Genomic DNA, 15,984 nt, shown 5'->3' on the forward strand with positions numbered 1-15,984 from the left:
AAATTAATTAGAATCACTATAATGTTACCATATATTTTTAAGTAAAAGGAACATCACGGTTATCAGCAACTTTATCCCTAATGCCGCGTACACACGGTCGTTTTTCGGCATGAAAAAAACCGACATTTTTTTAAATGTCATTTAAAATGATTGTGTGTGGGCTTCACATCGTTTTTCGGCTTCTGAAAAACTACCAACATTTTTTCGAACATGCTGCATTTTTTAATGTCGTTTTTCGTGATGTAAAAAATGATCGTGTGTGGGCAAAAAACGATGTTTTAAACCCGCGCATGCCCAGAAGCAAGTTATGAGACGGGAGCGCTTGTTCAGGAAAAACTACCATTCATAATGGAGTAAGCACATTCATCACGCTGTAACAGACAAAAAAGAGCAAATCATCTTTTGCCAACACGGAATCAGCTAAAAACAGCCCAAAGGCGAATAGAACTTCCCCTTTAGAGTGCCGTCGTACGTGTTGTACGTCACCGCGCTTTGTTCATAATTTTTCAAAACCGATGGTGTGTGGGCAACGTCGTTTTTAATGAATTGCATTTTTTTCATGCCGAAAAACGACCGTGTTTACGCGGCATTAGTTAGAAAGTTCCAAAATAATAAAAGTAAGGGAAAAAAAAGGGTGTTCGTATGTGCTACACATTTTGGATATGCTTGGGAAATCTGTAACCTCAGATTTCCTCTCCTACAGTGCTGTAGGTGAAATATGGGACTGCAGTTTTTGTTTAGAGAGTTTTTCTTTACTGAAGGTAGGTTTGTGTTCCTATTAGCATTCCATTTTTAGTCGATGAGAGAAAGCCTTTCATTTTAGCTTAACAGAGCATTCAAAGCCCAGTCTCCGTAACTGAGCATAAGGTTTATAAGTGTGTAAGCATTCAGATATTGGTTTCTACTCACCTGCTTGTATGTCCGCTCTGCTACGCATAATAAGAAAAAGAAAATCCAGACCAGGGAAACCCGAACAATAAAACTAATCACTACCATGGATATGACCATGATGTCACTGCTGGAGCCAAATGCAATGATGTACAGTTCTGAAGCAGAGAGTGTTGCCAGCTGCTCCATGTCCCTTGATTCAGACAGTCTAAACACAAATGGAGTCAGACCCAGAATTAGAGCGATAACGTTCCCAAATATCTGATATCCAATTCCTGGGGTATAGCTGTTCACCTGAAATGCAAAGAATTGCAGAACATTTAGCTAATCTAGGACACTGTATAACTGCTTGTAACACGGAGCAAGCCAAACAAACGATTTAAAAAAAGACTGGGCCTTAATATTGAAATTATTTAAAACTGGCTGTCCATAGCAAGCAGTTGTGATGTGTTGCCTTCACCAATGTCTTCTGAAGTGGTTTGTTAAAAACATGGGGCCAGATTCACAGAGCAGATATGACGGCGTATCTCCTGATACGCCGTCGTATCTGTTGTTCTATCTATGCGACTGATTCATAGAATCAGTTACGCATAGATAGCCATAAGATCCGACAGGTGTAATTGTTTTACACTGTCGGATCTTAAGATGCAATACCGCGGCCGCCGCTGGGGGAAGTTCGCGTCGTAAACCAGCGTCGGGTATGCAAATTAGGAGTTACGGCGATTCCCGACGTTTTTTTGCGTTCGCTACGTCGCCGCTAGTCTAGTCTAGTCTAGAATGCGCGGTAGGTCCGGCGCGGGAGAGTGCCTAATTTAAATGGCACACGCCCATTTAAATTGGCCCGACTTGCGCTGTAGGCTGCCGGTGTAGGTTTTCATCGCAAGTGCTTCGTGAATCAGGCACTTGCAATGAAAAATTGCGCCGGCGTAACGTATCGTTATCGCTCATCTACGTGAATCTGGCCCATGTTTCCTGGAATAGTTATGGAGATATGCTACAAGTTCATGTTATAGTATAAGAATACTCACTCTGTTCATTATCATTCCACTGATCTCCAAAACAGACATATCTGCTTTCTTGCAGTCATTTCCTTCCCACACAATAGCACTGACTTTCTCAAGCCCAGGATTAGAACTATGCAGCCAAGGCAGATTACCCTGTGAATCAGTAAAACATTATTAGGAGATACATTTTGCACAGCACAAAGGAATTTCTTATTATTCTAACCAAGGAACTCCAATACAATGCTGACCCAGTGACAGACCGAATTCTAATAAGATTGCTGCAGTAATCTATAATGATGAGGTTTTGTACATCTGTCACGATAAAACCGTGTAAAGCGGCAAATTAACAATCTGTTCCAGTGGTAAAAATGCAAAAAAAATAAAAATAAAGAGTGCTTAGTGCAAAATATAAACAACGTAAGTAAATAAGAAAACAATAACTGCAATTATGTGTAAAACTACTGTCGGAAATATGTGAAAATATACAGTATATGCAAATACAATCCTTATATTGTGCACATTTTTCCACAGTTCAGTCTAATCTCAAAATGATTTACTACGAGGAGTACAACAGTAAACTAGCATTCAAACACAGATCCTCAGCAGTGCGACTCAAAGCACAGCAAATGCAGGTGCTTATTTTCTAAAACAAAAAGACAGAAATCTGTTCCAGATGTAACACCATGGAAAGACTCGCCAATTAAGGATGACCAGTTACCTGAAAAAGCTGGTCATAAAATTGCTGCTATTAAATCCTTTACTAGTCTCTGTCCTTCACAGGTTTAGCATATGTTCCCTCAATAAATATGGGGCAAAAAGAGGAGAATCATAGTGTAATACTAGAGCTGCACCATTAATCGTTAAGAATCGAGATTGCGGTCCAACTCTCCTTGCGATCTTAAAGCATTTTTTCCAGATTCTATGTAGAGTTCTCTGCTCAAGCCAGTTGTCCAAAAAAAAACAAACAGGCAGTCTGCCAAGTTTCACAAATATTCCTCAGCCACTGAGCCAACTATAAACATTGTAACCTTTTGTTCTTTAGATATATAAAAGGAATAAACTTTAGTCTGTAAATGAGGGAAGTTTAACCACTTAAAAAGACTAAACATTTTTCTGACACTTGTTTCATGTATATATATTGTTTTAGCAGAAATCCTAGAGATTGAAATGATGTTTTTGAAAATGTTTTAAGTCACACTGTATTTGCGCAGCAGTCTTTCAAAAGCAATTTTTTGGAAAAAAAATACACTTTAATGCATTAAAAAACAGTAAAGTTAGCACAATTTTTTTGTATAATGTGAAAGATGTTACGTCACGAGAATCGTGATCTTTATTCCAAGCAAAAAAATTGTGATTCTCCTTTTTCCTCAGAATCCTGCAGCTCTCTACATTTCTATATTTGCATGTATTTAAATTATATTGAATTTTTTTTTTTTTTGTGTTTTATAATTTAGAGATATTATTGAAATCTAGTGTCGGCTCAAGAACTTTTTCACTGTCTGTGCTATGAAATCACTTAGCCATTGTAGTAGCTGGCTGCTGCAGACTACCCTACCTCGAAGAAAACTAAAGCATATAATCAGAATTCAATTTAATGTAGAATCTTATGAGTGAGTAACTTGTATAGAGCTAAAAATGCGAACTAAATCGCTTCAAGGCGCTGTATCCAATGTCGTCGTCCAGCCACACTTCAGAATAGATGTGTCTTAAGTTTTTTTCTGAAGGCCCGATGGTTCACTTCCATTCGAATGTCTGTAGGTAGAGCATTCCATAGCCGCGGTCCTTTGACTGCGAATCTTCACTCTCCTTTAGATTTGTAGCGGGACTTGGGGATGTGGAGGAGGTTCTGATTAGTTGATCGTAGGGCCCGATTTGGGGTGTATCAAAAGACTTTTTTTAAATGTTAAGAGAGTCTAAATGAAAATTTTATTTGGACTATATACAATCTATTTTTTGGTCCTTTACTTCTTTCAACCCCAGTCTCTAATCAAACAAACGGTCGAACTTTGGCTACCATACCTGCAGGAGCTGTCGAAGAAAAATCATTTCCTCTATACTTTTTAAGACCGTAGTGAGAACGCCAACTATTTTAAGAAATCCAGAGTCCCAAACCTTTTTTCTACTTCTTAAACTTAAACATTATCCTATTAATACAGTGCCACACCAGGCCTAGTGACACTCCTCAGCGCCAGGATACGAAGCCACAAATGATATGTTGACAAATCAGTCAATCACCTGGAGGCTAATGGTCTGATGATAAACCTCCAAGTAGTAAATGTGGATATATTAATATTTACCAAAATATATTATAAATAGGCAAATATGTGTGAAAGCAGCTATTTAAAACATACTATCAAAAAGACGTATGCATCAAAACATAGTAATGAAAGTACCACTATAACAAACAAAAAAGTCCAATGTGGTCAAACAGCGCTAGAAAATGGTAGTAACTGTCCAATTTCAGTAAAATCAAATAACAGCATTCATCAGAAACGGATTAAGAAGATCAAGGTAGTGGAGATAGTTGATAGAATATCCTACACCTCTTCCCAGGATAAGACACCACTTGTGGGGCACACTCCCCTTCGGGGTATTCACTCACCAGAAGGCATAATGTAATATACACTTAAAGGTATCTTTACTCTCTGGATCCTCCGTTTCTCAAGTAGGTATCAGGTAAAGGGTAAGGCTCCACATAGAAACAAAAATAGGGTACCAGACAATAGTGTAATCCCGTTTTTATTCCACAAAAAGCAATTCCCTTTTAAAAAAACAGATCCCCGCTCTAAATGCACGTACCGCAAAATAGATGGTAACAAACGTTTATCCTCGGTAAGTGAAGGTGTCCTCTGACCGGCATCCAATTCCCCAGGTAAACTCTACAACCGAACTTGCTGAAAAAGTTTGCAGGAAACCACCGCATAGGGAGAGTACACTTGGAACGCACGCTTGGAGCGCACGCGTCACTTCCGGGTCGCCGTTCAGAATCCTGCCCTGACCAGTTTCGCTGTCCAATCAGCTTCTACAGAGGGCGTGGACTGACGGCGAAAAAAAGTCACTATATATGCATAGCCCATTGTTTACGTAGCACATATGGGCGGCGCACGTTAGTGGCATCCACAATCACACCAATACGGAAGCCAAGAAGGCTCAAAAAGGTGTCAAAACATCGGGGATTTTAAATATTAACTGCACAAGTCAATAGACAGAAAACCTGACATATCTTTTGATGTCACTATTCTGTCACTATTCTGTATAAAAAATAGTTAATATTCATATAAAATGAGCATATAATAACGCTTCAAAAATATATCATTAACACCTTATTAGAAAAAACTTCATATTAGAAAAAAGTATCTATAGAAAAAGCGGATGTTATATGTAAAGTGCCCTGGGGTCAAGGATAGCCAATCAGATACACCTCCTAAAAACAGGAAAATACAGTATAAACTTGAGTGAGTAATACTCCTAATATATACAATCTCATTTACAGAGAACACATCGATGTATATTCAATGGGTATATATAAGTATTCTAATGACTCGTTTAAAATTCTTTAAAATACATTAAAATATATGTATATATAAAATATAAATGCTGAATACAACACTCATTCCTTGACAAAACGGAATGGTGTAGAAAATATTCAATCATGATTAAATATAATTAAATAATATCTGTGCACCTGATAACCTTATGCATGATATATGCACAGAAAAATTGCAATATGAATGTATATGAAACAAAGAGGCAATTGGTTTAAAACAAGAGACAATATTAAAAACCAAGCACAACTATATATTTACGTTCATAAAATTCATAGTTAAAAGAAATCAATTCATAGAAACTGGAAAATAGATAAATGATAAGTACTGAGGGAGAGAATATAGTAATATCATAATTATTAGAATATTGTGGAACCATTAAAAATTGTTAAAAATTGTTAAAAATTATTAAAAATCACTAATAAAACAATTAATATCTAATTCCACGTTCAGGCCTCTCGGAGCCAATGTGTCAATACAATGGATCCATTTAGTTTCAAGCTTGGAGAGCTCTCTTACTCGGTTACAACCCCTCCAATTGGGGCTCAGATGCTCTATTCCCCAAAACTTCAATCCAACTGGATTTTCGTCATGAAACATCTTGAAGTGTAGAGACACATTATGATCATTATAGCCATTCTTTATGTTGGCTATATGTTCCGCAATCCGTATCTTAAGTTTCCTTTTTGTACGGCCTACGTAGAGTAATTTACAAGGACACTCTAATACATACACTACATAAGTGGTGTTGCAGGTCATAAAGTCCATAATCTGAAATGTAGTATCATTACGGGATGTGAACTTATCGAGCCCTCTCATTTTGCATGCTACCTCTCTGCACGGGCCACATTTTCTACATGCAAAAAAGCCATCTTTTTGCCAAAAAGTGGCAGGTTTAGTGGGTGGGTCTAAGATTTTCTTCACAATCCTATCACCGTAATTTGGAGCTTTCCGATAAATAAAATTAGGTTTTAGAGGGATCACATTTCTTAAAATCTTGTCCAACATTAAAATGTGCCAGTGGGAAATAAAGATATTCTCGACTTCTTTATATTGCGAGTGGAAGCCGGAGACGAAACTCCATTCATGATTGGTCAATGGTTTAGTTGAAGATGCATTAATAAGGTCTGAGGAAGATGGTAGAACTGTTAGTTGTTCAATAATGGCATCCAACTTATTTTCATTGTATCCCTTCTCCACAAATTTATTCTTTAATATTAAGGACTGTAAGTGGTAGTCTTCGTCACTGGAACAGTTCCGTCGGACCCTCATAAACTGGCCTCTAGGAATGTTTCTTAGCCAAGTTGGGTGGTGCCCACTTTGGGTTGGTAAGAAACTATTGGCATCGGTAGGTTTGAAATAAACTCTTGTTCCTAGTTTATCCTCATCTCTGTATATCTGCAAATCCAGGAAGTGTACACTTAATTTGTTATATTCACAAGATAGTCTGATATTTCGGTTATTGTTATTTAGTGTAAGTAAAAAGTTTTCCAATGAGGTCAAGGTTCCTGTCCAAATAAAAAAGAGGTCGTCTATATACCTGCGGTATAGTAATAACTCATCTATTTTTGTATTAAAAATTGTCTTATCCTCCCATTCAGACATGAACAGGTTTGCGATGCTGGGGGCAAATTTAGCCCCCATTGCAACGCCGGTCTTTTGGGAGAAGAATGAGTCATTATACCAAAAAAAGTTGTGGCTCAAACAAAAGTCCAATGCATTATGCAAAAAAACCTTCTGGGTATAGCACAGGTCGTCCCTCTTACACAATGCCCAATTCAAGGCCAACAGAGCGTCGTCATGTTGTATAATTGTATACAATGAAGCGACGTCTGCGGTCACTAAATAAACTTCCTCCTTTCCAACAAGATTGATGTTGCTCAACAAGGCCAAAAGATCCTTAGTATCTTTTAAATAGGCCTTTGTGCATTTGACACTCTCCTGTAAAAAGTGATCGAGATATTGTCCCATCCGTGACATTAATGAGCCAATCCCATTAACAATGGGACGTGCTGGGGGATGAAGTTTGTCTTTGTGGATTTTGGGGAGGGTGTAGATGGTAGGGATCCGTCCGTTACTTGGTATAAGGTACTTCCTCTCTTTACTTGAGAGTACTCCCGTGCGGTATCCCTTTTCTACTAATATTTTAAGATCTTTTTCATATTGAGCGGTAGGATCTTTATTCAATCTTTGATATGTCGCATCTTCCATCAGCATATTTGTTAATTGATCTTGGTAGTATGATTTAGTCATAATTACTACCCCTCCACCTTTATCCGCTGGTCTTATTATTAGTTCTTTTCTCTTTTCCAGAGATTCTATACCCTCCTTAATGTAGCGTGGATTAACATTCCTTTTAGGTACAATGTTCTCCAAATCACGCAATACCAGACCTTTAAACACGTCCAACGGTTGATTCGACCCCACAAGGGGGTTAAACAATGACTTGTTACGTAGTCCTGAATCAATTGGTAATACCATTGTATTGGTCGTTATACTGGTGCTGATGGGAATATTTAGATTTAAATTTTTATTAAGGAAATATTTCTTCATGTTAATCCTTCGCACATATTTATGAACATCGATGTAAACCTCAAATTTGTTGATTGGGCGATGTAGACCACATTTTAGTCCCAAATTAAGGACATTAGTTTCTTTATCAGAGAGTATTGTGTCTGTCAAATTGAAGATGCCGTTTAGTCGTGATTCTTTTCGTATTCGTTCCTTCCTCTTTTTTTGGACGAACCGTCCCGCCCTACATCCTCTTCTTCTACTCTCGTGGATCTTGGTTGTACCTGTTGTTCCTTCTCTCGTTGTGGTGGATTCCTCCAATATTGGTTCTCGTTGTAAGTGTAATATTGTTCCCTGTGTTGAGGATTGTGTTGGGGCTGCGAGGAAGACCTCCCTCTGTGGGGGTTCGAACCTCTGCCCCTCCTCTGCCATCCTCTGCCTCTTCCTAAAAAAGGCTTCGGGGACTGATAATAATGACTGTTATTCTCATCTCTTATAGGCTCAAACCTATTATATACAGGTGGATAATAGTCGTTAGAATGGTGTTCGTGAGAATAATCTGAAGGACCCGAATTCACTGATCTACCCCTCCCAGAATTCGTCTCTTTTCTGTTTGGTGTCGATTGGTGAGTTGAATTTTTGTGAACAGGTGGCACTTTGGATCTTACTACATTAGGGGGTCGACCTACAGACGTCTGTGATCCCATTGCACTTGCCCCCTGTTGTGTTTCCATACTGTTGGTCACATCTTCTTCATCACTTGTAGTGACCAAGTGGGTAGCTTGCCATGAATATATATTCTTGGTCCTAAAATCATTAAGATCACGATGAAACTTTTTGGTTTTCTTTTTTTGCGTCTCCCTATCTACTTTTTCCAGTTTCTTTTTGATACGTATATTAAAATCAATGATTTGTTGCGACTCTTTAATTGGGTCTAGTTGGTTTTTTAAATCATTGATTTTTTTCTCTAAATTAGTCATCTTTTTCTTTTTCCGCTTTAAAATCAGTTCTTGGAGTTTGCGTCCCACTGGACAGTTACTACCATTTTCTAGCGCTGTTTGACCACATTGGACTTTTTTGTTTGTTATAGTGGTACTTTCATTACTATGTTTTAATGCATACGTCTTTTTGATAGTATGTTTTAAATAGCTGCTTTCACACATATTTGCCTATTTATAATATATTTTGGTAAATATTAATATATCCACATTTACTACTTGGAGGCTTATCATCAGACCATTAGCCTCCAGGTGATTGACTGATTTGTCAACATATCATTTGTGGCTTCGTATCCTGGCGCTGAGGAGTGTCACTAGGCCTGGTGTGGCACTGTATTAATACTTTGCTTTAGATAGATTTATTTCTTATATCTATTTATTTTTCCTCTAAGCTGCCATGGATGCGGTGTCATTTTTGAGTAGTAGATCTTTGGATATGGATAATATTTTTTCAATAGATGAACAAACACCTGCACAGGTCAATTATAATGGAGTAATGAATGCATTGGGCAATTGTGTAGAAAAACAGGTTCGTACCTGGTGGGACATTTGCTCCTTTGAATATTACTTAAAAGAGGATATTATAGCTAGAAGTTTGAGGTGGGAAGTAGCCCCACAGGACGGTCTGTTGGACCAAACTTCAATGACAGAATGGTTTGATTTTTTTAATGGAGTGGGACGCAAACTCCAAGAACTGATTTTAAAGCGGAAAAAGAAAAAGATGACTAATTTAGAGAAAAAAATCAATGATTTAAAAAACCAACTAGACCCAATTAAAGAGTCGCAACAAATCATTGATTTTAATATACGTATCAAAAAGAAACTGGAAAAAGTAGATAGGGAGACGCAAAAAAAGAAAACCAAAAAGTTTCATCGTGATCTTAATGATTTTAGGACCAAGAATATATATTCATGGCAAGCTACCCACTTGGTCACTACAAGTGATGAAGAAGATGTGACCAACAGTATGGAAACACAACAGGGGGCAAGTGCAATGGGATCACAGACGTCTGTAGGTCGACCCCCTAATGTAGTAAGATCCAAAGTGCCACCTGTTCACAAAAATTCAACTCACCAATCGACACCAAACAGAAAAGAGACGAATTCTGGGAGGGGTAGATCAGTGAATTCGGGTCCTTCAGATTATTCTCACGAACACCATTCTAACGACTATTATCCACCTGTATATAATAGGTTTGAGCCTATAAGAGATGAGAATAACAGTCATTATTATCAGTCCCCGAAGCCTTTTTTAGGAAGAGGCAGAGGATGGCAGAGGAGGGGCAGAGGTTCGAACCCCCACAGAGGGAGGTCTTCCTCGCAGCCCCAACACAATCCTCAACACAGGGAACAATATTACACTTACAACGAGAACCAATATTGGAGGAATCCACCACAACGAGAGAAGGAACAACAGGTACAACCAAGATCCACGAGAGTAGAAGAAGAGGATGTAGGGCGGGACGGTTCGTCCAAAAAAAGAGGAAGGAACGAATACGAAAAGAATCACGACTAAACGGCATCTTCAATTTGACAGACACAATACTCTCTGATAAAGAAACTAATGTCCTTAATTTGGGACTAAAATGTGGTCTACATCGCCCAATCAACAAATTTGAGGTTTACATCGATGTTCATAAATATGTGCGAAGGATTAACATGAAGAAATATTTCCTTAATAAAAATTTAAATCTAAATATTCCCATCAGCACCAGTATAACGACCAATACAATGGTATTACCAATTGATTCAGGACTACGTAACAAGTCATTGTTTAACCCCCTTGTGGGGTCGAATCAACCGTTGGACGTGTTTAAAGGTCTGGTATTGCGTGATTTGGAGAACATTGTACCTAAAAGGAATGTTAATCCACGCTACATTAAGGAGGGTATAGAATCTCTGGAAAAGAGAAAAGAACTAATAATAAGACCAGCGGATAAAGGTGGAGGGGTAGTAATTATGACTAAATCATACTACCAAGATCAATTAACAAATATGCTGATGGAAGATGCGACATATCAAAGATTGAATAAAGATCCTACCGCTCAATATGAAAAAGATCTTAAAATATTAGTAGAAAAGGGATACCGCACGGGAGTACTCTCAAGTAAAGAGAGGAAGTACCTTATACCAAGTAACGGACGGATCCCTACCATCTACACCCTCCCCAAAATCCACAAAGACAAACTTCATCCCCCAGCACGTCCCATTGTTAATGGGATTGGCTCATTAATGTCACGGATGGGACAATATCTCGATCACTTTTTACAGGAGAGTGTCAAATGCACAAAGGCCTATTTAAAAGATACTAAGGATCTTTTGGCCTTGTTGAGCAACATCAATCTTGTTGGAAAGGAGGAAGTTTATTTAGTGACCGCAGACGTCGCTTCATTGTATACAATTATACAACATGACGACGCTCTGTTGGCCTTGAATTGGGCATTGTGTAAGAGGGACGACCTGTGCTATACCCAGAAGGTTTTTTTGCATAATGCATTGGATGCGTTATCAGGTGCACAGATATTATTTAATTATATTTAATCATGATTGAATATTTTCTACACCATTCCGTTTTGTCAAGGAATGAGTGTTGTATTCAGCATTTATATTTTATATATACATATATTTTAATGTATTTTAAAGAATTTTAAACGAGTCATTAGAATACTTATATATACCCATTGAATATACATCGATGTGTTCTCTGTAAATGAGATTGTATATATTAGGAGTATTACTCACTCAAGTTTATACTGTATTTTCCTGTTTTTAGGAGGTGTATCTGATTGGCTATCCTTGACCCCAGGGCACTTTACATATAACATCCGCTTTTTCTATAGATACTTTTTTCTAATATGAAGTTTTTTCTAATAAGGTGTTAATGATATATTTTTGAAGCGTTATTATATGCTCATTTTATATGAATATTAACTATTTTTTATACAGAATAGTGACAGAATAGTGACATCAAAAGATATGTCAGGTTTTCTGTCTATTGACTTGTGCAGTTAATATTTAAAATCCCCGATGTTTTGACACCTTTTTGAGCCTTCTTGGCTTCCGTATTGGTGTGATTGTGGATGCCACTAACGTGCGCCGCCCATATGTGCTACGTAAACAATGGGCTATGCATATATAGTGACTTTTTTTCGCCGTCAGTCCACGCCCTCTGTAGAAGCTGATTGGACAGCGAAACTGGTCAGGGCAGGATTCTGAACGGCGACCCGGAAGTGACGCGTGCGCTCCAAGCGTGCGTTCCAAGTGTACTCTCCCTATGCGGTGGTTTCCTGCAAACTTTTTCAGCAAGTTCGGTTGTAGAGTTTACCTGGGGAATTGGATGCCGGTCAGAGGACACCTTCACTTACCGAGGATAAACGTTTGTTACCATCTATTTTGCGGTACGTGCATTTAGAGCGGGGATCTGTTTTTTTAAAAGGGAATTGCTTTTTGTGGAATAAAAACGGGATTACACTATTGTCTGGTACCCTATTTTTGTTTCTATGTGGAGCCTTACCCTTTACCTGATACCTTTAAGTGTATATTACATTATGCCTTCTGGTGAGTGAATACCCCAAAGGGGAGTGTGCCCCACAAGTGGTGTCTTATCCTGGGAAGAGGTGTAGGATATTCTATCAACTATCTCCACTACCTTGATCTTCTTAATCCGTTTCTGATGAATGCTGTTATTTGATTTTACTGAAATTGGACAGTTACTACCATTTTCTAGCGCTGTTTGACCACATTGGACTTTTTTGTTTGTTATAGTGGTACTTTCATTAAACATTATCCTGCCTTACCTCCACCAGAAATTTTGGGACTTGTACATTCAGAGCCTTCAGATCCAAGATGAAATAAAATGTCCTGTTCAGCTTAGGAACAGCGAAAGGGTTGGAGAAAAACACCTGGAACCATTCTGCCACAGGGCCTGAGTCGAGGATACCCAGATCCAGAAGACCCAAGAGAGCCTGATGCTAGACTGTGTGGAGACACAGGAAGCAAAGGGAGGACGAAGGAGGGGACAGGGAATGAAACTCAAGTTTGTAGCCCAACTTGTGGTGGGACACCACCTTGTGCAATTAGGCATCTGGAATACAAGCTTTACAAGCGTCTATACTCATATCTACACATGTGCCCTGACAAGAGATACATGCAAGAGATGGGACTAGAATCTTCAAGCAAACGGTCAGTTACAATTTACTGCTATAGTCATCTGCTCCACCACGTGCTAAGCAAGGGTGCTTATCCGCAGCAGTACCTGCAAAAGATTTAGACCAAAAGTGGTTTGCAAAGGAAAGAAACAAAGGACTGTGTGAAGAGCAGGACCTCAGTGTAAAAAAAAAAACTGTTTTAGCTCCCTATCAACATTAACTCACCTACTATGTTTTTTGATTACTTCATACAAAAAAAAATTTATATTTTTGATAAAACTACAACCGTCAGTGTGGTCATATAGTCCCTCTTGTTTTCAATCTCCCTGGATTGGAATATTTTTTGTATATGCAGTTGGGGACTGAACTACATCTGACCAAATCAATGGTACATATCTTTAGCCTCGCTTTTTTCTTTATTTTTTCATACCCAAAAAACTTGATGACAGGGCCCACCAACCAATGAAAATTAGGTAAAAGGATAGCTTCCAGTGTTCAGCCCAAGCAGCATGCTCACTAAATAAGTATTGAAAGTCAGAATACGCACTTGGGCACTGACAGTGGCTCTAGACATGGATTACATTAGGCAGCTAACTTTTACCAGAACAGAGTTTGGAAAGTTCCCCATGTGAAACCCACCCAGTGCCCAAACGTCACTTCCAGGCTATTTCTATAAAGTCCAGTCCAGCAGGGTCTTGAGGCAGAACCTAAAAAGCTAGACTTAAGAAAACCATGTCAAATGACTGCAAATTAAAAGACAAGCCTCCAGCAGCAGTGCAAAGAAAAAAAGTCTTTATGGAAGACAAATTGGAGAAAAAAGTGTTAGCCAAATGATAAGTTAGTCATAATAGTAGCAAAGCTAAAGAAAGGCCAGCCATCCCCCTAAGACACTAGCAAAAAACGGAGGTATCCTGGTTGTAGGATGGGGTTAATCTGGGCTGGCCTAAATTTGCCAATTACTACTGTAATCCTCCTGTAGGTAGCATAATAACTGGAAGGTTACACACTTCCCATGCCCCTCATTTTTTTACCTTTTATATGTACTATTGGTTTTTGTTTTTCCATGCAGGAATTGTACATGATTTTTTTTACACATGTGCAGTATAATGTATTCTAATCATACAAACTAACATTTTGCAAAATATTTACTTAAAAATTATATACATTACCTTTACAAAATATTAGATTTGCATTATCTCCAAGTACTTTATTTATTAAAATGCTTATTGAGAGCGCAGTCTTTACCCGAGGGCCTCGATGCGCTCACTTTATAGCCAAGATATTAACAGATATCTTACTGCATTGTCCATTACAAAGGGGATAGTGAGAGACATCGGACATACTATGCTGGAGGCTGGGGGTAGAGCATTGATCATTTGTTTTCAATTCTTCTAGTAGTGCTAGAGAACAGTTTGGGGGCAGTGTATACTGAACTGCCGATGCCTTTTTCATTTGGGCTTGCTTTGGGTTAGTTACCAGAAGGAAAAACCTCTAGTATTCAAAGCAGACAGGCATGCATAACCTGGAGGCTAGATCTTCTCTAAAACCTTAGGAAAAAAATTGTGCCGATCTTGTAAACGTCAGATGAATATTTCACTTATAAAAGATTTACAAAATCATGAAACTACTAAACTACATGTTTAGTACTGGATACAGAAATCGTGATCTTATACTAAATACAAAACTGAAACTGCATAAATAAACCGCACCCAAATTAAAAAAGGCAGGAAAAAAATGAGTACCTGATGAAAAGGATCATCTCTATATTCCCTCTTAATGCATAAGTTGGCAGGATTAGTGTCGGCTTCCGTCTCACTGCTGCAGGAGGAACGGCATTCTGCACAGTGCAGCAAATCTTCCCACAGAACATCCTCAGTTTCCGACTCTGGTCTGGTGCTTTCAGAATCTTGTCGGGAACTCGAACAGCGGGAACTACAGCTGGTGCCTGATTTCTGCATTTCCTGGAAGGCGATATAAATAGTCAGAACATGAAAAGCTGCATTAGAAAAATGAAAAGGATGTAAAAAGAAGATTCCCAGATATCACCGAAATATGAATTATCAAAAAATAAATAAATTAAAATTGTTATGATTTTATTTTCTTGCTTGGGTACTATAAAAGGAGCCTATGAGCATTGTGATTATACAACCCCAATTCCAAAAAGTTGGGACACTGTTTAAAATCTAAAAAACAGAATAAAATGGATTTGCAAATCTCATAAAACCGATATATTATTCACAATAGAAAACAGAAAACATCAGATTTTTAACCTGAGAAAATGTGCAGTTTTAAGAAAATAAGGTAGTTTTAAATTTACGGCGGCAGCAACACATCCCAAAAAAGTCTGGGAATTGATTAGACCAGTTGCTGGATTTGTGGGAGTGGAATGTTGTCCCATTCTTGCCTGATATAGGATTCAAACTGCTCCACAGTCCAGTTTCGTTGTCATATTTTTAGTTTCAAAATGAGCCAAATATTTTCAGTTGGTGAAAGGTCTGGATTGCAGGTAGGCCAGTAAGCACCCGTACTCTTCAACTACAAAGCCATGCTGCCATCATAGATGCAGTATGCGGTTCGCACTGCTGAAGTATGCAGGGCCCTACCTGAAAAAGAGGTTGACTGGATGGGAGCATTTGCTGCTCGAAAACCTGGATAGAGATTTATATTATATATATATATATATACATATACATATATACACACACACACACACACACACACACACACACATATATATATATATATATATATATATATATATATACACACACACATATTTATATACACACACACACACATTTTTATATATATATATATATATATATATATATATATATATATATATATATATATATATATATATATATATAATCTAGCTCTCTATCTTTCA

The 15,984-nt window shown here is 38.0% G+C and overlaps 1 protein-coding gene across 3 annotated transcripts in view; it reads right to left on the reverse strand.

The window, feature by feature from the left end:
* Positions 1-15,984, reverse strand: part of PHTF2 (putative homeodomain transcription factor 2) — a 165,579-nt gene that overhangs the window by 23,856 nt on the left and 125,739 nt on the right. For all 3 annotated transcript variants that reach the window (XM_040343464.1, XM_040343465.1, XM_040343466.1), the window contains 3 exons: positions 14,837-15,055; positions 1,917-2,045; positions 910-1,182 (listed from right to left, as the gene is read on the reverse strand). In XM_040343464.1, the coding sequence (XP_040199398.1) occupies positions 910-1,182; positions 1,917-2,045; positions 14,837-15,055 (621 nt within the window). The remainder of the gene's footprint in view (positions 1-909; positions 1,183-1,916; positions 2,046-14,836; positions 15,056-15,984) is intronic.

Source organism: Rana temporaria, chromosome 3, assembly GCF_905171775.1.
Source record: "Rana temporaria chromosome 3, aRanTem1.1, whole genome shotgun sequence".
Taxonomy (NCBI): domain Eukaryota; kingdom Metazoa; phylum Chordata; class Amphibia; order Anura; family Ranidae; genus Rana; species Rana temporaria.